Here is a 24,320-nt window from a genome sequence, read left to right on the forward strand (position 1 = left end):
CACTAAATTACTCTGATTTGATTGGAACTTCTTCTTTGCTGGTGGTAAACAAGGGGTCAGGCTGGACCACAAGACATATTCTGGCCCCTCTTACCACTTTCCTAAGCAGAATTCCCCAGATTAGGCTTTGAGATTTTGAACGTGAATGCATCACACCATCCTTGCTCAGAAGCTTGCTGTCCTTGTCCTCAGACTCTTCACTTCTCTGTGATCCCCCATCGTGGCCCCTGCTGTCTGATTGCTAATGCTCCATGGAATCAAGATCACATTCTTAACATCTGATTTTGTATATTCTTACATTGTTCTCTAAGTAGCTCGTAAAACAGTCCATCTCCTCAAATAGACTGCAAACTCAGGGCAAAGACTGGGCCATATTTTTAAGCCCACTTGGTTCTGGGCCCCCAAGATACAAGAATTATAGATCTTAAAATTATCAGGACTTTATAGGTCATGTCATCCAGCTTCCTACCCATCACTAGTACATCCTGTCTGGCATGAGTTAACTACTAATCTGGGCTTATATACCCCTGTAATAGGGAATTACTTCATTGTAAGGCAGCCCTTCCAAGTTTACCTTATATTGAGATATCTTCTTTCCTGAAACCCGGAAGGCATCACTCTGTATACACATGCTGTATGGGGGCAGGTGGTCTTAAAGTCTGATCCGAACTGATGGTGTATTCTCTAACTTTGTAGGTTGCACCATCATAGAGAAACATCTTTTTTTTTTTAAAAAAGATTTATTTATTTATTTATTTGACAGAGAGAGAGAGAGCCAACGAGAGAGGGAACACCGGCAGGGGGAGTAGGAGAGGAAGAAGCAGGCTCCCAGGGGAGGAGCCTGATGTGGGGCTCGATCCCAGGACTCCGGGATCACGCCCTGAGCCGAAGGCAGATGCCTAACAACTGAGCCACCCAGGCGCCCTGAGAAACATCTCTTTTTTTGACACCAGTCCTAACTTCCACCTCTGCATCCTCTCCCTGCAAGTTGTTGTCTGTGAGTGAAAAATTAACGACTCTGATTGCTGTTTAGAATGTACTTCCTCATGTAGTTTATCTATCGAGCTCATGGTAATCCTGTAGAGCTGGTGTTCTTGGTCATATTTTATAAAAGTCTCAACAGTAATACGAACAACTGGGGTTAAACAAGTTTAAGTGACGTTCCCAGAGTCACCCAGCTAAGAAGGAAGCGGGGACTCAAATCTACATCTTCTGGGTTTGGCATTGAAGCCCTTTTCTCCACACTACACTGTTTTTACTGCTCTCCCTTCCCAGATGTGCCACAGCAAAAAGAACATTTTGCTGGAATGCCACAGAATGAATCAAAAGAAGAATGTGAATATACATGTGCCAAGTTAGGGACAGTGGCCTGCCCCAGAACATTTTTGTTTCATTTTTCCAATGTTGTTCTGAATTCCTCATCCTCCCCACCCCATCCAAGGTGTCAAACAGATGTGAAAATACCACAAAGCTGCGACTCACAGCACTGGTTGATGATTCACTGATTGGGATGGGGAAAAATAATGCAGGAGATTACCCTGGCGATGCCTGTTTATATAGGCAACATGGTAGATGATGAGAAACATGGCAGAAACCAGGCATGGATAAAAACAACAGGAAAGCACCCTCACCCCATCTAGCTTGCAGAGGGTCTCAGCACCCCCACTGGCCCAGACCTCACTGGGAGACAAACAAGGAAATGGGCCATCTTGGCTGGAATGGGAAGCAATGAAGTCACCAGGAGTGCCCTTTGCTTTCTTCAAGATGGGATGGGAAATTCTATTCTGTACTGTTCTGTTCTATTTATTTATTCATTTATCCATTCATTTTTCTTTCAGTCAGCAGTTCACCTGACATAGTAGAAAATGCTTAGAATCTAGCTAAAGATGGGGAGCATGATGTGATAAAAAAACATGTCCTCTGCATTCAGAGATCCCAAGTTCACATCCCAGCCTTTGCCACTTACTGGTTATATGACTTCATGGCAAGTTGCTTTATTGGTAAAATCTAAACTGGATTGGGGTGGGGGAAATTATGTGTCAGCTTCCTCATGTGAAGGATGGGATAATAATAGTACCTACCACGTATGATTGCTGTCTGGATAAGAGAAAATGAACATACAGTTTTTAGCACACTGCCTGGTGTATAGTTTGGGCCCAGCAAACATCAGCTCTTATTAAAGCTTATCTTCAGTATTTTTATCCGTTTAAGGAAGATAATTACACCTACTCTTCAGAACTGTTGCAAAGAGAAAGAAAAAAAAAAGATGGAAAGATCCTGACTCAAAGATGTTGCATTTGTCAGTGTAGACTGCTATAACAAATACGCCCAAAATTTCAGTAGCTTTAAGAATTATTTCTTGAATGTGTCTGAGTTTTATATAGGTAAATGGAGAGACAGGGGAGGGGAGGTCTCTATTCCATGCAGTTAATCAAGGACCCAGGGTCTTTCTGTCTGCCATTCTTAGAGTCCTCCACTGGATTTACTGAATTCAGCCCAAGCAGGGTGAAGAAAATAGCGTGGAGGATTGGGCAGGAAGTGTTATTGGTCAGGCCTGAAGGCAGCATATATAACCTCTGCCCATGTAATATTGAGAAATCAGTCACATGGTTTCACCTCTCTGCCAGGGAAACTGAGAAATGTATGCTATCTGTGTACACCAGAGGGAAAATGATTTGGGGGACAACTTGCCAGTCTCTGCCACAATGTTCAATGAATTGTACCCACTACTGTGATTATTAATAGGGTGATTCTCATGGTATCCTAAGGCTCATTTGGAGAGATAGGCAACCCTAATTATGCAGTCTCTACCCCTAAGAACCTGAGAGAAGGGCAGTTCTCGTTGTATTCCTAGAATGACAGGGTGTTTTTGGCCCCTGTGAGCCATCTTTGACCATAATGACAGGACTGAGGATTTCAAGGGTCACAGGCATGCACAGAAGGGACACGCCATTGAGAGTCATGTGAAAGGAGTTCCATTGTTAATGGTAAATTTAACATTCAAAAGGTGTCTTTCTCTTCCTTTCTCTTCCATCTCTGTTTTGTTGCCAGGCGAATCACTCCAAAACTTAATGGCTTAAGACATGGTGTTCATTTTAGTATTCTCCCTCACAGCTTCTGTGGGCAGGAATTCAAGAGTAGTTCAGCTGGGTGATCTGGCTCAGAGTTTCTCATAAGTCATAGCCAGATGGTAGCTGGAGCTGGAATCTCAAAGGTGTTTGTACTTACATACCTGACCTCTAGGCTGGAAAAAATCAAACAGCCAGTGTGAAACCACAGGGGCTCCTCCAGCACCTCTCTGTCTCTCCCTGTCTCTGTCTCTCTCTGGTCCTCTCACATGGTCTTACCAGTGGTAACTGTAGGCCTTCCGGCAGTTGCTTGCTGCCTTTTCTAATCCAGCCTCAGAAATTCCACAACATCATTCCTGCCCCAGGCTTGTCTAAGCAGTCATGAGGCCTGCTCACTTTCAAGGGAAAGGGACATAGACTCCACCTCTCGAGGGCAGGGTTGTCAAAGAAACAACTTGCAGACGTGTTTTAATACCATCCTGCTTCCCTATCCCACCACTAGAATTGCACTGGCTCCCCATCTAGTGATCATGCATGCAGATGGTTCAGAACTCACATGAGGCTCAGATATACTGATTCTGATTCTATCAAAGACCAAAGCTAAAGGCTAAGAAATTGGACTGAAGTTCCAGAGTAGCCTGGACTGGAACAGTGGGGGCTGGGAGAGCAATGGGCGCATGAGGTAGTGCAGCCTCTTCTTACTGTCTATTTAATTAATTCCCATTTTCAGCCAAGCCTGCTTGCAGTCAAGGTTTTGTGCCTCTCCCCATTCCAAGGTTGCAAGTAGGAGAGGCTTACATAAAGCATGGAGGCTCAGAGAAGTCAAGTAAAATATTGAAACTCACACAGCTGGGAGTAGGGAGTGGGGAAGAGATTTGAACCATGACCTGTCTCACCTCAAAGCCCAGGAGCGTGCTCCCTGACCTCCTTCCTGGCAGTCGGGCAGTGTGTGTGCTGACGGCAGCAGAAGATTTGGAAATAGGTGTCTTAGAAATGTGAGAGGGAGGGGCAGCATGAGGGGGCTGCTTGTGGTGCCATCTTACTACTTCTTGGTCACAAAATGTACCCCTCTTACATCTATAGGAAGTTCCTCTCCTGGAGATCCCAGGATTCATCTGTAGGCACAGAGTTTGGGGTGGTGCAGGCAGCTGCTCTTGATGCATTGAAATTTCAGGGTAGAAGCAGGGGGTGCAGGTTAGAAGGGTGCAGTTCAACTAATGATAGTAACAATAGCTGCCATGATTGAGTCTCTAACAGGGGCCGGGCAAGCGCTGTGTATGTATCATTTCCTTTGACCTTCATAAAAACCCGTGAGGTTGAGGTAATCACTCTCAGTTTGTGGATGGAGAAGCTGAACCTCAGAGATGAAGTGAACTGCCCATAGGTCACTCAGTAAGTGGCAGGGCAGGGATTCAAACTCAGGGCTGCTCGCCTCTGAAACTCCGCCTCCCAAACAGAGACTGTGTACCGGGGCAACCCCACAACCTGTCCCCAGCCCCAAGTACCCAGTGTTTCAGCAGCACACTTTATGCCACTTCACATAATAAATATTAATTGAAAATATTGGTGCCACAGCCACCAGCACAAACTGCTGAGATACCATGCTGTGTCCTGGTAATTAAACCCTTAGTTGCATTGTCATATCTGCAGTTTTCAGTGTCCCCAAACATCAGTTCCAATTGAGACAGGAGTTGAGAAGAATACTCGGGATGAGTATGAGTGTGCACACATTCCTATCTGTGTGCTGCTGTCTGATCCTCACTCAGGCAACCTTTCTTTATTTCTCTGTGTAATTTGTACTCTTCCTTTACCAGCACTCAACTTAGTCTGAGAAGTCTATATACTGCCTCTCTCCCTCACAGGCTAGTTAAGAAACAACTCGATTGCTATTTTGGGTAGTAGAAAACTGGGTGAGGAAGGGAGGTGGTTCCCAGGTAAGGTTATCCAAGGACTCACTTGATTTTTATTTTGGTATTATTTTCAATATCAGGAGAATAACCCCTCCTCATAAAAAGTGCTGGAATCTGAAGACTGTTTCCCTGTCCCTTTGATACGCTGTAGAGCTCACAAGCCCCTCTGAGGCATGTCTGCAGGATGGCAACTGTAGGCCCTGGCTAGGAAAACCTAAGAAGTAGGTTGGGGATGAGGATCTGTCATGGGGATCTGTCATGGGGTAAATGGCCTCCTTAGTTCCTGAATGTTCAGGAAAAGAGCAAAGCCAGTTTACAAGTAACTTGTTGAAACTCCATTGTGGCCAAAACTCTGAAAATTTCTCAAGAAGGTATGGTAGATAGGAATTAGTCAGTCAGCATCCATTATTGAGAATTGTAACATATTACTCATGGTCTTTTTTTTTTTTTTTTGCATCTAGTCTTAGATAATGTTAGTGGACACAGAATATATATACCGTTATTCATAGGTTCATTCCTGACTTTGGTTTTCTCTAACACTGGTTCTCTGACACCCATGGTGCCCCTTCTCCCCAACACAAATACCACCATAATGCTTTCAATTCTTCCATAGCAAATTCTTCTCTTTGGGACCACTTTTAGTGATGTAAACCTACTAGCTGAGGCAGGAGCAATCCACATAACTATCTTTACCTAATGTCTGAGATGAGCAAAGGTCCCTCTGCTATGTGCTAGGCACATAATCTCTATATTGGGCTATGGAAATTAAATGAGATATTACCTTTGCCCTCAGGAAGTTTGCAGACTAGCTGGAAAATAAACAAATACCTAGGCGGGTACTAAAGTCAGTCAAGATTCTTTTGGTTTCGAGTGATAGAAAATTCAACTCAAACTGTTTTAAGACAGAATATAAGGGAGATGGGATAGATTGGCTCATGTAATTTCAAAATGCGGAAGTACCTGGGTTCAGGCACGGGTAGATACGCATACTCATAGGATAGCACCAGGAATCAGTCTCTCTTCGACTCTGGAAAACTCTCTCTTCATGGTGGCAAGATGGTGTCTGGCAGTGCTGAACAGGTTGGAAACCCAGTGGGGAGAGAACTATTGGGAATTTGAGTCATGTGTACTTTCCTGAAACAAGTACTGTGGTCAGAGGGAGGCAAGATGCTTATAAGCCTAGCCTGGATTAGGTCTGGACCTGGGAAGAGGGGTCATCCCACTTATGTGACATGATCTGAGAGTTGAGGGAGGGAACTTCCAAAGAAAAAGTTGTTATCCAAAGAAGGGGCAACAGAAGCCAGGCGGCTAAATATAGCAGGGCTCTAGTGTGTACATAATGGGTAGCTTATTCCATACAGTATCCTTAAGGTTGGTTGGGCATGCTCAGGGGATGACATTAATCACTGGAATTACTTTCTGCTTGACAAGCAACATTCCTTCAAGCCAATTTGAGTTGAATAGATCATAAGTGTAACCTGCAAAAAAATCTGACCCAAATGTGCTCTCTATTCCAGTGACCTGGACAGAAATAATATTACCAGGATCACCAAGATGGACTTCACTGGACTCAAGAACCTCCGAGTCTTGTAAGTAACGCATGGCTCTTTGACGCATTTTCATTTTCAGCTCTTCAGCCTTGTGAAAATGTTCTGCTGCCCTGACATCGCACCCCTGTGCACTGGGTGACAGGAATTTACCATTCTGCAACAGAAAACCCTTCATTAGTGTACCCAGGTTTTCACAAGTATCTCATTCTGTGTCTCCATGCTGCCGGCTGGGCTAGACCAGTGGAAGAAGTCAGTTCCAGTGACAGGGAAAACAGAAGTCTCTACACGAATAAATCAACATGCCCAGCTTCTAGGATGACAGCAATGTCAGCTTGACTAACCATGTTACTCTTCCATAGAGATTATAATTTCTTCTCCAGCCTGTGCATTAAAAGAGCAATCAGAATGAATGTTATTTATCTTGTTAAATACTAGAGAAAGGAAAAGGGAGGGAGAGAGTCAGACAGGGTTAGAGCCCCTGCTGCATGTACACCCACAGCTGTACAGACAGGAGCAAAATTTGAGATGGCTATTGATGCAACCGGAGAGCAAGGAATATCAGGTTTCCTTTCTAAATATTGAACACCTTCACCCATCCCTAAGTCTGTGAGTGATAAGAATATGCCTAAATGCTTGTCCAACGGCAAGTATGAGACATTTAGAGGTATAAGCAAGGAGCAATCGGAGCCTGTCTCCTACTTGACTCAGAGGTTGATTTTGCCCCGTAAGTGTGGCTCCAGACCTGGAGCACCATCTAGACTATCTGGCCGCTGCCTTGGTGTTTGTTGTGTCATGGAAACCTGGGTGGCAAATCCCTACTAGAAGCAGCAGCTGAAGTCTTGGTATCTGAAGCCACTGCCTTCTTTTTACTAACAGCCCATTGTAATACAAAGAATTTTATTGTAGGGACAGAAAGTACCAGGTTCTGGTCCTGCATCAAAATTAACTGCCCATGTGATCTTGGGTGAATCACTTACCTCTTTGGGCCTCAGTTTTTTCATCTGTAAGTTAAGGAATGATAGTCCTAGTTCGGTAGGGCTACTGTAACAAAGGACCACACAGTGGGTGGCTTAAACAACAAAAATGATTGTCTCACAGTTTCTGAGGCCAGAAATCCAAAATCAGGGTGTCAACGGGGTTGGTTCCTTTTGAGGGCTGAGAGGGAGGATCTGATCCAGCCCTTCTTCTAGCTTCTTGTGGCCTCAGGAATCCCTGCTTTCTAGATGGTTGTCTTCTCCCTGAGTCTCTCACATTGTCTTCCTTCTATGCATGTCTCTGTTCACATTTTCCCTTGTTATAAGGACAGCAGTCATATTAGATTAGTGTACACCCTAATGACCCCATTTTAACTGAATTATCTCAGTGAGGACCATATCTCCAAATAAGGTCACACTATGATAGCCTGGGGATTAGGACAGCAACATATAAATTTGGAGGGGGAATATAATTCCACTCATAACAAATAGTCAGAAGTCCTCCTGTATCTCACAGTTGCGCATTTAATGCTTTAGGTTTTATCATTTTCATGACGTCTGTTTATTCTGGCTGCAACTTGTGGAATATTACTTGCATAACATTGCTTTTGTGATTGAGAAGTAGGTAGTGGTAACAATGGTGATGATAACCAACATATGGATGGTAACCTTTTGCAGATGAAGCTCTCTGTTATATGGTTATTAATCCCTGTATGCGCAAAGGAAACAGACACAGTTGGTTAAGTTGTCCCAGCTTCACATGGCAGGTGATACTAAGGAGAAATCAGAACCCAGAACGTGTGCTTTCTAACCTCTGTGCAGAGCTGCTGTCCATTTACATTATAGAAATTTTAGACAACCAAGAAGGAATAGCCTACCCATCTTATAAATGCAGCCCTGATGTGCAAGTAAGTGGCTTACCTGAGTTTCCCTGAACACCCATGTGTGGGAACACTAGGATCTGAATGTTGGGCCTCCAGATAGCAGATGTTTTCTCCTTGATCTATTCTCCAGATGTGACGTGTTCACACTCCTCTCACCATCCTCAGGAGGAAGGTGGTGGGGGCAGCAGAGGGACCCTCTACCCTCTGCCAAGTCTTTTGCCGTAAGCAGTCACGTGTCTGTCAAATGACTGGCAGCTCTCACGAGAAGTGTGTGAGTCAGAATTGAGACTGGGATAGGTTGAGGGAATTCCATGGCTCAGTTTTAGAGTCACTTTTATTAAAGAGATAGAGGTGGTAAACTCCTGATTACAGGTCATTTGACAACTTAAAGAACAAACATTTAACTTTTCTCTTTGTTTCCGTTTTCCCCCCTGCATCTGTGAGAGATTTCCTTTCATGCAAGTCAGAAATTTCACCTAATGCTTCATTTTCTAACCAAGTCAGAAAAGAAAACCTTTTGATTTTCTTACCATTGCATCAGAAAGGCTAATAAAAATTCCAATTTCCATATCTGCTCTCTGCAAATAGAAAGTTTAAAATAATCAAAAAAGATTGTATTAATATCCTCTGGAGGGTCTACAAAACATTCCTTTGACTCCAGTTTATCTTTCGTTTAATTGGCACATTCTTCTTATTTTGATAAGCAACACCAAAACACTCGCCTTACCCCCACTTTATAGACTCTGTTAATATACTGTGTTTCAACTCAGAGACAATCCCATTCAAGTGGTCCTTTGTTACTGTGAAAGAATCTGCTAGGTGGGATAGCTGAAATGCTTTCTCAGTAAATACCTAGACATTTAAACCATATTTTCCCTCAATCTATTCTTTTTAGCTGAGTAACCTAGACAACTATCTTTTTTGAAAAGCTTTCATCACACCTTGCACATTCCCTATATGTTTCTTATTTACAATTTATAGTGAAGCCAGAAAAGACTCAATAGTCTTGAATAATTTGAGCTTGCCACCTATTTCCATGCAGAACTGTTAATATAGTGCAGGTGAATGGACAAAAGCAGATAAAATGGAGATTGGGGAACTTTGGTCTCATCCAAAGGCAATTTTCCCCAAATAAAGTACCTTCAAGGGGAATATATAAGAATTGCCCATAACAATTCTTTCTGCCACAGGGTGGGATTAGGAAAAAGATCTCTTCTGGTGTTATCAATTATATTCCCTTTCATAGTAATATGTTGCAAGAACTCTGCTATGCCCACAATGTGGGAGCCAGCTTTATCCCAAATGGGGTTAATGAAAGAGTTAAACTCCTCCCCAGCCATCATCACATGGGGCGATTTCCGATTCTGATCCAGTGTTAAAACTAAAAAAATAACAAGACCAAAAGAGCTGAAAATGAACACAGTCTGTATGTCTCTAACTCAGAACAGACTCAAACCATGTAGAGCCCTTCTGGGCATCCAACCTTTCCTGGATCCCTGACCTCCTGCATCTGGTCAGTAAAATGAGAGTGATATCAATGACATTAGCCCAAGCTCCTGAATTGCATCTCAGCCTAGAAGTCTGGATGAAAGGTTCACAGCTTCATTCATTCATTCATTCATTCATTCATTCATTCATTCATCAGATTTTGATTATTTATTGTACCTTTAAAAGTCAGGTACTAGGCTGGACTCTGATAGGTCCAGGAAGTAGATCCGGAAAGGGACCTTAGCTACCTTACCAGTCAGGATTCCAGCAGGAAAGAGATGACACTCACTTAGGACAAATAAGGAGCACTAAATAAAGAATTATTTACAAAGGTGTGGGCAAAGTTAAGAGAAACCATGAAGACGTGGTGCAGTTTCCTGGGGCTAGCAGCAAGGAGCCACAACAGTCCTCTGGGCCTCAAGGAACAGTGGGAGGAAGTGGTTATCTGAGCCCACACAGGTAGGAACTACCTGACAGGATCTGGGGTCTTAGGTAGAGGGACACAGTCAATCTGAAGTTACTTGGCAGGGAAGGAGGTGGGAATAAATCCCCGAATATCGCTCCATCCCATCCTCTTATTTTCTGCTGGTATCTTCCATTGGTTGACTCAACAGGAAACCAGAGTCAAAGAAACTTCTTGAGGTGATAAAAATTAGCCTCCCTGAGCCTGAGCAAAGTAAAGAAGGGGTAGATATCTAATACAGATATATTTGCATTTTTTGACTCCCCTTTCTGAAAGAAGCTAGTCGTGTTATATTAATTAGTACAGAATTAAAAAATTCATCATAGGAGGTTGGAGTTAAACTCTTTCAAAAACCCAGCAAGAATATCACACTCACTCTAGTGTTGCTCCTTATTAAAATTGGGAACTTATGACAACAAGCACTGTGATGGATTGATTGATAGTAAACCCCCCCCCAAACAAATCCCCAGTCACTAATATTGAACTGGTCCCTATTTAGCAAGATATGCTAGTGTGAGTCCGTTGGCATTCCAAGGCCCTCCTTGCCATATGGCAGAATAGAGAGAAAGACAAGGGAAGGAAAAAAACATTTATTAAGCCTCTAATTGTACTCCAGATCCTGGACTAGATCATTTACACACTTTATTCCATTTTTATCCTCACAAGGACTTATGAGATGTTTGTTTGTTTGTTTTTAATTTTACAAATGAGGAAACAGAGTCCCTGAGATGTTGACTAGATTGCCCAGTGTCACACCATCAGCACGTAAGAAAGCAGGACAGGGGTTTTACACCAGAATTGATAAGCACATCAGGCTGGGGGTTAGAGAGTCTGTCCTGGTTGGCTCTGTGACTTTATATGAAGAGTTTCTTCTTGGGCAAGTCTCTTAGCCTCCCTACTCCTTGGTGTCCATATCTGTAAGCGAGAAGCCTATAAGGGGCCAGAGGGACAGGAATGTATGAACTGGAGTGGATGGGGACTGAAGCAGACTGAGGGGCTCTTGTGCCCTGCCTGACCCCATACTCAGTTCCCACCAAAACACAGGAGCTAAGTTTTCAAAAGGAGCTCCTTTTGTGATGTGTGTGTGTGTGTGTGTGTGTGTGTGTGTGTGTGTGATATTGACTTTTAATTGTTTGCGAAAAACTCACAAAAAATGTAAAATGTCACTGAACCCAAACAAAATACCCTTATCACTCTGATAGTCTGAGTCAGACACTTCATATGTCCTAGACTAGCCTTTTCCTTGATAGAAAATCAATATGTTATATGCCCCAAGGCATCTTTAGTTTTTCATTATTCAAAAGCCTTTATTAAGTGGCTGCTGTGCTAGGCAACTGTGTTAGGGCGAAGAGGATGATAATGGACAGAAGTTCTTACCCTCTTATTCCTTAGGCGTAGTGGGGAAGATGGACTTGAAACTAAACACAAGGACTCAAGTGTTAAGCCCAAGAAATACAGGGGTTACAAAATGCCTCGGAGGTGGTGGGCTAGCATGGATGGAATCATTTTGAAATGAAGGCCAAGCTTCCTTAAAGCTGCCTTCCATCCTTCTGCTTTTCTTTCAGGTGCTCAGAGCACCTCTCCTCCTGCCTAATCCAGGGGTACCCACAGCTCTTCCTAAACTCCATCTTCCAAAGACACATCCTTCAAACACAACTGCATCTCCCTAAATCTCATTCAGCCAGCGGGATTTGTCCTGGATGGAAACTGGGCAACCTCATTGCTTCCCTTCCCTCACTGCTTCCCTTAGCCTAGCTAATCCAATTTAAGCTGCCATTGTGTGTGTGTGTATGTGTGTGTGTGTTTTAAGTTAGGGAAACAAATGTTTCATTGTATACTCACTTCTTAGGATATGCTACATGCCTCACTTAAGCAAAGTGTTTAGGTTTTTAATCATCTGACATGGAGATCAGCAGAGTCTGTGGCTGGACTAGCTTTCGTGACCATCACCCTCACATTGGGAACAGCCAGGCCCTGGGCGAGGAGAGTTCCTGGCACAGGCAATTGTCCAACAGTAGGGTCATCCTTTCTACTACGTGACCAGAGACAAGAGTACACAGAGAAGGCCTTTTTTAATGAAGTATTTTTACATCCTTAGAGGAGGGAGCTCCACGGGAAGAGATGCTGAATATATGTGTGGTTTTTATAAGAAGCAGCTTTTACCTCTTCCTTTTCTGTGCAACATCCTGCAGTGCTTGGGGGGACATTTGCTGGGAACATTCTTAAAATAGAGGCATGGTAACCAATCTGTCAGGTAGAAGTGTGCAGGCGGCGAAACCCTGGTTACCGTGACACCAAGCTGGCATGTGAATTATCTTGTCCCACCAGACTGATCCCGGCTGGGGAGTGGGGGGTAGGGCAGACTGTTGTGGGAGGGGCCGAGTGACCATGCCTGCTGGGCCTGAAGCCTAGCATGAAGACCCCTGAGGCCCCTTGTCCTTGACTGCTGCTGTTTCTGTGGTTCTAGGCATCTGGAAGACAACCAGGTCAGCGTCATCGAGAGAGGCGCCTTCCAGGATCTGAAGCAGCTGGAGCGATTGTAAGTACAATATAACCTCCTTTCTTGAAAAGTCTTTTTTTTTTTTTTTTTTGTAAATTGACTTCATTGCGACCTTGCCAAAAAAAAGTCTCCAATGCTTAATGAAATGTTTGCTATTTTATTTAAAGCACATTAGATACATGTTAAAGAGACACTGAGATCCTTTTAAACTCTTTTTCTTTATTTTATTTTTTTTAAAACTCTTTTTCTTTAAAAGATGCTGGAATTGGCGTCTGGGATTTATTTTTCTTCTTCCCAGGCTTGAGATGTTGCTGTTGATATCTGTACATGGGGCTGGTTCTTGCCCAAGCCTCTTCCCTTTGCAGAGAATGGAAGCCAGCAGTGGGTTTTGCTGTCGTGGAGGCCAGTGTTAGGTGTTCGCTATTCCCCTGCCCCTCCTCCCAGCGCCGCCTCTGCCCCTCACGGGAGAGGAAGGATGGGAGAGTGGGCAGTCCCTTCAGTGTTCCTGTATCTCCTCTGAGCATCAGCCTGTGTCAGGAAGCCCGCATGTTTCCACGAAAGAATGTGGTGCCAGCGTTTAAAAATAGGCTGCTGTTCTGACTATCAGAGGGAGAGGCGAAGAGGGGTGGGGATGGAGATTGATGGAGCCTCCATTTGTTTTGATGATTAATGCTTTTGCAGAAAACTCTTGGGTCACTCAGATGGGGCTGCTGCTCAGATGGTTAAGTGGGCAGCTTCACCTTTCCTCAGTTAATCACATCTGGCAGCTCATAACATCTGGATATTTGCTTCCTGCCCTCCAAGTGGGGCTTGTCCCCAAGAACACTTAGTCATGCCAGTGGGCAGTTCTCTTCCTTGTTTCCCTCTGCATCCTGGTTGGCCTGACATTTCAGCCTCTTTCTCCTGCAGTTGGGGCACAAAGCTGCAACAGCTCACTGCTCCCCCAGGCTCCCTAGAAGGATCTTGCTCGTTTTACCTGTCCTGTTGCCAAATCTCATCTATAGATATGGGCTTGGGTCATATGGAGGGCCTGCCACAAACATGTTAGCTTTGTGATCTGCCATCTTTTCCTTGGACTCATTGCATCTGGGGCCACACGGGTATTACCCAGCAAAACCTTGTACTCCCCCTGCTTTGGGTGAACCATCTCATTTATTGCTCTCCATCTTCATCAAAGCTCAGTGTATGTTCTGTTGTTGGTTTAAAAATATGACATTTATTTCCTATAAAGGAAAAAAGTTCTAAAAATAATGAATGCTGCCTCTGTTTACACTTTTATTTTTAAGTTTCTTGAAACTTTAAATTCGCCTTATTTAGACCAAGGAAAAAATGAAAGTATTTGTTGAACCTGGTTCCTTTCTATGAGGTATTCAACATTTCTATGGAAGACTAAATATATAGTTCTTTGTGAAAAGGCCACTTCTTGCTTAGTCTTCTGATTAGAAGGGTAAAAAAACTCCTAATTTGTTCGTTTCACGATTGTTGGGAGGGAGCTAATTGATAATTGAGTACCGTGGACATGCTTGGAACTGTGCTGATGTTTTATATGCTATCTCTTTTTTTATCCCCACTAAATTCCTTTGAGGTGTTATTACCCTCATTTTGCAGATGAAGAGGCCCAGGGAGATGAAGCCAAAGAATTGTCAGGGGTGGGGAGGAGGGGGGAGCCAAGATCCAAAGCCACATCTGTCTGACATCAAAGCCCACGCCCTTTCTTACTTCTGTGCTGCGGACGTTAGATGAAGTGTGATCTTTAGCAACCGCCCTGCAAATGGCCTCTCACATACCCACTTAACTCCAGGGAATATCCGTGAAACAGGCCGGCAAAAGGCACTCTTCTTTGGCTTGGTGAACACAGCAGAAATACTGAGCATGTCTGCGGGACCGAGGGGCTTACAGTTGCGGGGGAGACCTGGCTATTTCTGTACTCCGGTATATTAGGAGGCTAATGCTCGCTGCTGTACTAGATAAACCCTCAAATCTCACGGCTTAACACAGAAGTTTACTTCTTATTCATATCCAGCCGAGTAAGGGCATTCTTGGTTGCTGGGCCTCTCTCCTCCAAGGGGAGACTCAGGAACACAGGCTCCTTTCACTCCTCAGTTCTGCCATCTTCAAACCTTGGCTACCAAGGTACCAATGTTTGTCTGAATCAAGCCATTGGAAGGGAAAACAGCATGAAGGATTGCACATGGGAGGTTTTTATGGGCCAGACCTGGAAAGAGTACATAGGACTTCCAGTATTACATACCTTGGATTAGAAATTGTTCACATGGCCACAGTAAGCTGCAGAAGATTCTGGGAAAGGTAATCAGGCTATGTATGCCCAGGAAGTAGAGGAAACATAATTAGTGAACAGCTAACCAGTCTCTGAGTTATACTGCAAGTGACCTAATGAAGTATTTGGGCAGGAAGAAGAATGAAAGTATAGGTAGCTGGACCAGTATGCACAGTTGGATGGGCTCCCTTAGTTAAGGCTTTCCAATGTCAGTGAGAGAGGGTGTGTGTGACATTATCTTGACATGTTAATCTGGTGTTGGTTATCTGGTCTGTCCCCAGACACACTGAGAGCTATAGAATGGGAAAATATAATTGCTGCTAACAGCTGAAGAATTAGATGGCTGATTGTGCCATCTGTAGCTCTCACTCCTGACTTACCTTACTTGTGTCTCTGTGTTCAGTAGTAGATTCATCTTTATTGATCATACTCTGAAATATAGCCTGAAAATTATATGGCTTTTGATAATTCATTTCTGGAGTATTGATTTTCATTATGAATGGTCTTTATTGGTTTGATCTCTTGAGCCATTAATGGGAAAGCGAAGGGGATTCTGTCCCTCAGGTCTCAAATCAGAGTTCTCCATTCTTCCATGAAAGGACCTCTGCTGCAGACTGAGTCATGTGCCCCTCCTCACATACAACAATGATTGTCCTTATTACAGCAGTTATCATACCATCTGTTAATTCCCTATTTGCTTGTTGTCTCTGTCCAAAACCATGAGTATGTTGAAGTCAGAAATCATGTTTCATTAGGTCTTAATCTCAAAGCTTTGCACAAGGCATGATAGTAAGTACTTGTGGAATACTTATCAAATAGTTGGGTTTTTGTTCTATACTAGTGGTTCTGAACTGGAACCAATACCCGCCCCCCCGCCCCACCACCCAGAGGACACTTGGCAATGTCTGGAGATATTTTTGGTTATGACAACTGGAGTGTGGTACTGTTATATAATGGGTAGAGGTCAGGAATGCTGCTAATGCACAGGACATCCTACAATGCACAGAACGGCTCCCATAACAGAAATTTATCTGGTCCAGAGTGTTCACAGTGCTGAGGTTGAGAAAGGCTGTTCTTTACCTACTATGTATCAGATAGCAACACAGACACTTGACATATGCCATCTCATTTAATCCATACAACAATTTCTCAAAGGAGGGCACGTATTGCATGGTGCGCTGGGTGTTATACGCAAGTAATGAATCATGGAACTTTACATCAAAATCTAGGGATGTACTGTATGGTGACTAACATAACATAATAAAAAATTTTTATTAAAAAAAAGAAAATGGGGTAGGAAATTTAAAAAAAGAAATACTAAAATCCTTTTTCTTGTTTTTTTTTTATTATGTTCATTTAGCGAATATATAATACATCATTAGTTTTTGATGTAGTGTTCAACGATTCATTAGTTGCGTATAACACCCAGCGCTCATCACCACACGTGCTCTTATTAATACTGATCACCTGGATAAAATCTTGATAAAAGTACCCATCTTAAGAAGCTAGAAAAAGAACAAAAAAGTAGAAGGAAATCAGTAAGAGCAGAAGTATATGAAATAGAAACATACATACAATGTTTAAGAACTCTGAAAAGCCAAACTTTCGTTCTTGACACAATAAAATTACAAAAACTAGCAAGACTGATTAGAAAACAAAAAAGAAAGAAGACCAAATTGCCTATATGAAGGATAAAAAGGAGGACATATCTATGGATTTTACAGATTAAAGTGATAATAAGAGTAGATTTTGAAGAACATTAGTTCAATGACTTTAAAGATTAAATAGAATTGAAAACTGAAGCAAGGAGGGGTAGAAAGTCTGTATAGTCCTATATCTATTAAAGAAATTAAATCTTTAATTAAAACATTCCAGTAAACAATGGCTTCACTAGTGAATTCCACCAAAGTTTTAAGGAATAAATAATATCAATTTAACATAAATTCATTCTTTAAGAAGAATAGACATTTGTCATTTGGACAATATAATTTTTATAGCAAAATCCATCAAGAGCATTTCAAGAAAAAATATAAACCAACGTATTTCATGAATATTTATATGAATTTCCTAACAAAATATTAGCAAAGTGAATTTAGTAGTACATGAAAAGGATATATTACAACCAAGTTTCGATTATTCGAGGAAGACCAGGTTGGTTTAATATTTGAAAATCCTCTCCTAAATTAAAAACTGCTGAACAACTAGGATAGCAAAACCATAGACATACACAACATCTATAATAAAACTAGTTGACACAGTATCTTAGTAAATCCCTGCACCCCCAAAAGGAGGCAGGGAAAAACATCTGATAGTTATAAGACTATTGTGTTATCTTGTCTGTGAGGGACAAAGCAGAGGGAAGCCAACTAAAATTCTTAGGACTCTGAGAACAGGAGATTGCTTAAATAACCAATATGTACTCATTGGAAAATGCAGTGGCCAACATGAGAAAAGCTGCCAAAAATGGAAGAGAGTTGGATTAGATCCAATTCATCATAAGTACAGGGGAACCATGATTTAATAATGACTGATAGTACTTGGAGTATTCTAGGCCCTATAAATTCTTTAAACTGACAAAAACAGGGCTCTTTTTCAAAGAAAAGCCTAGCATTGATAAGAAACTCCTGAGTGTAGTTGATCAGAACAGGAACAATAGTAGAAATGAAAAGAGAACTTCTTGATGAAAGTGTTAGAAATCACCAGACGAGTTAGATCTTAGAAAATCCAAGGCTATGTTTTTCATTAGTTTGTGCAAAAAAAAAAAACAAAAGAAAAAAAAACAAGAATGAACTCTAGACTCTTGAAACTAAAAAAGCTATCACTTCCTACCCTTCCCTCATAAAACTACAGGAATTCCTTTCATTTAAGAAATAAGCAACCAAAAAGATTATTGTTGAAGCACATACAAAGTGTTTTTTTCATAAGAAAAATAAAAAAGAGTAAGAAGTATAATAACCCTTCTAGAAACAACGAAAACATGCAAGAAAGAGGTACCCACAAAACACATGAAAACTATAATAGAATAGTTCAAAACTAGCCACATAAATTTAAGATGTTATAAACTATAAAAGTACAACATAAATTTGAATTTTAAAAACTCAGAAATTAGATGATTAGAGAAAAATGGAATGTAAGAGGAGGGACGAAGTGATCAGGGAACAGTTTTGAAATAAAAGAACTAATTTCAAAATAAATACGGTCAATCCTGAAGAAAGATGAACTTGGAAGAATTACACTATCCAATCTCAAGTCCTGCTATAAAGCTACAGTAATCAAGACAGCACAGCATTGGTGAAATAATAGACATATGAATTTACAGAGCAGAATACAAAAAAAAAAACCAGAAATAGACCCATTCAAATATAGTTAACTGACTTTTGACAAAAGTGCAAAGACAATTCGATGGAGAAAGAATAGTCTTTTCAACAAATGGTACTAGGACAATTGGATGTTCATAGGTGGAAGATTGAACGTAGGCACAAACCTTCCATCTTACACAGAATTTAATACAAAGTGGATCATAGACCTGAATGTGAAATGTAAAACTATTAAACTTCTAAGAGAGACAACAGAAAAAATGTACATAACCTTGGTTTGGGGGATGTGTTTCTCAACCTAACAACAAAAACGTGATCCACAAAAGAAAAAAAATTGATCAATTGAACTTTACTGAAATTAAAAACTTCTTTTTTTTTTTTTAAAGATTTTATTTATTTATTCGACAGAGATAGAGACAGCCAGCGAGAGAGGGAACACAAGCAGGGGGAATGGGAGAGGAAGAAGCAGGCTCATAGCAGAGGAGCCTGATGTGGGGCTCGATCCCACAACGCCGGGATCACGCCCTGAGCCGAAGGCAGACGCTCAACCACTGTGCCACCCAGGTGCCCCTGAAATTAAAAACTTCTGTTCCACAAAGGGCACTGTTAGAAGAACGAAAAGTCACAGACTGGAAGAAAATTTTTGCAAAATGCTTATCTGATTTGCATACAAAATACACGAAGAACTNAATTAAAAACTTCTGTTCCACAAAGGGCACTGTTAGAAGAATGAAAAGTCACAGACTGGAAGAAAATTTTTGCAAAATGCTTATCTGATTTGCATACAAAATACACGAAGAACTTTAAAAATTCAACAGCAAGAAAACACGCCTACCCTACAAAGAGAAAGAAATGGGCAAAAGATTTAAACAAGTACTGTGCCAAATAAGATAGATATCTATATCTATATATGGAAAATAAGCATATGAAAAATTCTCAATGTCACTTCTTATTAGGGTAATCCAAGTTAAACAACAATGTAATAGCACTGTCCCCTTTAATTACAATGGCTGAAATACTTAAAACTGATAATACTAATTGCTGGTGAGAAGGGAGAGTAACAGGAACTCTCATTTATTGCTGGTGGGAATGCAAAATGCTATAGCTACTTTAGAAGACAGTTTAGGAGTTTCTTAGAAAGCTAAATATGGTCATATCTTGCAGTCCACTTCAGTGGTTAGGTTCAGGGAAGAAGGGGGGGTAGAGGGTTGAATAGGTAAAGCCATGGGGTTAGAGGGGCTTAGGATGGTGAAATTATGCTGTATGATACTGAAATAGTGAATATATGACATTTGCATTGATAAAAGCCCATAGAATTTTATAGCATGCACAGTGAACCTTAATGCATTATTTATTTAACCAAAAGAGTTTATTTATTTATTTGAGAGAGAGAGTGAGAGAGAGAAAGCACGAGAGGGGGGAGGGTCAGAGGGAGAAGCAGACTCCCCGCCGAGCAGGGAGCCTGACACGGGACTCAGTCCTGGGACTCTGGGATCATGACCCAAGCCAAAGGCAGATGCCCAACCAACTGAGCCACCCAGGCACCCTGCATGAACATTTCTAAAAATTAGAGGATCCCAAGATGGAATACCCACTGTGATGAATGTATGAATCAACGTCTTGAAGGTGATGGGGGAAAGGTGCTGACCTAAGTAGATTTGGAAATGAGTCTATGAGACAAAAGGCAAAAGGAACCACACATAAGAACTGTACTGTGGTTAACAAAGTTGTTTCCCATAGGAGTATGAGTTAACAATTCTGAAGTCACTGTACATATGTATTGGGATTAAACAATGGATGGTGGGTGGTAGAGACAGGTTTCTTTTTGGTGAAATGGGTGGTTACAGACAGACAATGAAGAAAACTATAATGATCCTTGTGTCAGTGGGTTAGAGTTGGAGTCATCAGTATGAACAAATGTTTAGCCTAATATAGATAGATTCACTTAATACAGATGGATACATACATAGAAATATATTGATATGTAAATATACATGTTTGTACATAAGCACATATTTCCTTGCTCTGTTAGCAGGAAAGCCTAGAAGTGATGACACCACAATAGCAATGAGCACACCTACTACTCAGATCTTGGTTTCTAATACCGTTCCCCAATAAAAGGGAGCTAAGGCTCTTGGAAACGGGATGATTCTAGGACTGGGCATGAGACAGATTGTGCCAGAAAGGAAGTGCTCAAAACAAAACAAAACCAAACCCACAATTAGGTGATATGTTAAGAGGAAATAGGAGCAAACTGAAAGAGCTCCTAATGGCCAAAGCTGAAATAATTTCAGCAATAAATAAACAAATCAGTATTGGATTATAACCAAAGTATAAAATATCCATGAGTCCATACTGACATAAACAAATGATTGGGCAAATAAATGAATGGGGAGAGTAGAAACCTCCCATGCAGAAGAATTCTAAGTGATTTATGTGGATTTTCTGCCCTTAAGGAGGTGGAGCATAACTCTCCACGCCTTAAATGTAGACTTTGCATGGTGACTTCCTTCAAAAGAGTAGTGTATGAAAAGGGGAGGGCAGAGCATAGAGATTTCACAGTGGAGAAAAAATGACACACACTACTACCTCACCAGATGATCAAGGCCCGTATCCAACGTGCTCAGTCATGTCGATAGTATGTACCTTTGGTGTAATGTAATGAAAATAACAGTTTACATCTGTGATCTCTATCTCAAAGACACATAACTACATTCTAATGAGAAAAACATCAGACAAATTCCAATGGAGGGACATTCTTTTTTTTTTTTACCTATTTTTTCTTTATTATATTATGTTAGTCACCATACCGTACATCCCCGGATTCCGATGCAAAGTTCGATGCTTCATTAGTTGCGTATAACACCCAGTGCACCATGCAATACGTGCCCTCCTTACTACCCATCACCAGTCTATCCCATTCCCCCACCTCCTCCCCTCTGAAGTCTTCAGTTTGTTTCTCATAGTCCATAGTCTCTCATGTTTCATTCCCCCTTCTGATTACCCCCCTTTTCTTTATCCCTTTCTTCCCCTACCGATCATCCTAGTTCTTATGTTCCATAGATGAGAGAAATCATATGATAATTGTCTTTCTCTGCTTGACTTATTTCACTTAGCATTATCTCCTCCAGTGCCGTCCATGTTGCAGCAAATGTTGAGAATTCGTTCTTTCTGATAGCTGAGTAATATTCCATTGTATATATGGACCACAGCTTCTTAATCCAGTCATCTGTTGAAGGGCATCTCGGCTCCTTCCATGATTTGGCTATTGTGGACAATGCAGCTATGAACATTGGGGTGCATATGGCCCTTCTCTTTACTACGTCTGTATCTTTGGGGTAAACACCCAGTAGTGCAATGGCTGGGTCATAGGGTAGTTCAATTTTTAACTTTTTAAGGGACCTCCACACTGTTTTCCAGAGTGGCTGTACCAACTTGCATTCCCACCAACAATGTAGGAGGGATCCCCTTTCTCCACATCCTCTCCAACAATTGTTGTTTCTTGCCTTGTCTATCTTTGCCATTCTAACTGGCGTAAGGTGGTATCTCAGTGTGGTTTTGATTTGAATTTCCCTGATGGCTAATGATTTTGAACATTTTTTCATGTGTCTGTTAGCCATTTGTATGTCTTCATTGGAAAAGTGTCTGTTCATATCTTCTGCCCATTTTATGATTTGTTTATTTGTTTCTCGTGTATTGAGTTTGAGAAGTTCTTTGTAGATCTTGGATACCAGTCCTTTATCTGTGGTGTCCTTTGCAAATATATTCTCCCATTCCGTGGGCTGTCTCTTAGTTTTTTTGACTGTTTCCTTGGCTGTGCAGAAGCTCTTTATCCTGATAAAGTCCCATAAGTTCATTTTATCTTTTATTTCTCTTGCCTTTGGAGATGTGTCGTGAAAAAGGTTGCTCTGGCCGATGTCATAGAAGTTGTTGCCTATGTTCTCCTCTAGAATTTTGATGGATTCCTGTCTCACATTGAGGTCTTTCATCCATTTGGAGTTTATTTTTGTGTATGGTGTGAGAGAGTGGTCAAGTTTCATTCTTTTGCATGTAGCTGTCCAATTTTCCCAGCACCATTTATTGAAGAGACTGTCTTTTTTCCACCGGATGTTTTTTCCTGCTTTATCAAAGATTAGTTGCCCAAAGAGCCGAGGGTCCATTTCTGGGTTCTCTATTCTGTTCCATTGGTCGATGTGTCTGTTTTTGTGCCAGTACCATGCTGTCTTTGTGATCACAGCTTTGTAGTACAGCTCGAAATCCGGCATTGTGATGCCCCCAGCTTTGTTTTTCCTTTTCAACAGTTCCTTGGAGATTCGGGGCCTTTTCTGGTTCCATACAAATTTAAGGACTATTTGTTCCAGTTCTTTGAAAAATGTCCTCGGTATTTTGATCGGGATAGCATTGAAAGTGTAGATTGCTCTGGGTAGTATGGACATTTTAACTATGTTAATTCTTCCAATCCATGAGCATGGAATATTTTTCCATCTTTTTATGTCTTCCTCAATATCTTTCAAAAGTGATCTATAGTTTCTAGCATATAGGTCCTTTACGTCTCTGGTTAAGTTAATTCCAAGGTAACGCATGGTTTTTGGTGTTATTGTAAATGGGATGGATTCCCTAATTTCTCTTTCTTCAGTCTCGTTATTCGTGTATAGAAATGCAACTGATTTCTGGGCATTGATTTTGTATCCTGCCACCTTACTGAATTGTTCTATAACTTCTAATAGTTTGGGAGTGGATTCCTTTGGGTTTTCCATATAGAGTATCATGTCATCTGCAAAGAGAGACAGTTTGACTTCTTCTTTGCCGATTTGGATACCTTTGATCCCTTTTTGTCTTCTGATTGCTGTTGCAAGGACTTCTAGTACTATGTTGAATAATAGTGGCGAGAGTGGGCATCCTTGTCGTGTTCCTGATCTTAAGGGAAAGGCTTCCAGCTTTTCCCCATTGAGAATAATGCTTGCAGTAGGCTTTTCATAGATGGCTTTTATGAGATTGAGAAATGTACCCTCTATTCCTACACTCTGAAGGGTTTTAATCAGGAAAGGATGCTGTATTTTGTCAAATGCTTTTTCTGCATCAATTGAGAGGATCATATGGTTCTTGAGTCTTTTCTTGTTGATATGATGTATCACATTGATTGATTTGCGAGTGTTGAACCATGCTTGCATCCCAGGTATGAATCCCACTTGGTCATGATGGATAATCCTTTTAATGTACTGTTGGATTCTATTAGCAAGGATCTTGTTGAGGATTTTGGCATCCATATTCATTAGAGAAATCGGTCTGTAATTCTCCTTTTTGAGGGGGTCTTTGCCTGGTTTGGGGATCAAGGTAATATTAGCCTCATAGAATGAGTTTGGTAGCTTTCCTTCTGTTTCTATTTTTTGAAATAGCTTTAGGAGAATAGGTATTATTTCTTCTTTGAATGTTTGGTAGAATTCCCCAGGAAAACCGTCTGGGCCTGGAGTTTTATTATTTGGAAGGTTGTTTATCACTGACTCAATTTCTTCATAGTTAATTGGCCTATTTAAGAAATCTATTTCTTCCTGTTTCAGTCTTGGTAGTTTATAGGTTTCCAGGAAGGCCTCCATCTCTTCCAGATTGTTTAGTTTTTTGGCATATAGCTGTTGATAAAAGTTTCTAATAATCCTTGCAATTTCAATGGTGCTGGTCGTGACCTCTCCCTTTTCAGTCATAATTTTAATAATCTCAGTCCTTTCTCTTTGTTTTTGGACAAGTTTTGCCAGTGGTCTATCAATTTTATGGATTCTCTCAAAGAACCAGCTTCTAGTCCTGTTGATCTGCTCTACTGTGGTTCTGGTCTCTAATTCATTGATTTCTGCTCTAATCTTGGTCAACTCCTTCCTTGTCAGTGGGTTAGGCCT

At 41.4% G+C, this 24,320-nt stretch overlaps 1 protein-coding gene across 2 annotated transcripts in view; it reads left to right on the forward strand.

Annotated features, from left to right (window-relative positions):
- Nucleotides 1-24,320, forward strand: part of SLIT3 (slit guidance ligand 3) — a 598,007-nt gene that overhangs the window by 39,817 nt on the left and 533,870 nt on the right. For both annotated transcript variants that reach the window (XM_034656754.1, XM_034656755.1), the window contains exons 2-3: nucleotides 6,496-6,567; nucleotides 12,805-12,876. In XM_034656754.1, the coding sequence (XP_034512645.1) occupies nucleotides 6,496-6,567; nucleotides 12,805-12,876 (144 nt within the window). The remainder of the gene's footprint in view (nucleotides 1-6,495; nucleotides 6,568-12,804; nucleotides 12,877-24,320) is intronic.

Source organism: Ailuropoda melanoleuca, chromosome 3 (genome assembly GCF_002007445.2).
Source record: "Ailuropoda melanoleuca isolate Jingjing chromosome 3, ASM200744v2, whole genome shotgun sequence".
NCBI lineage: Eukaryota > Metazoa > Chordata > Mammalia > Carnivora > Ursidae > Ailuropoda > Ailuropoda melanoleuca.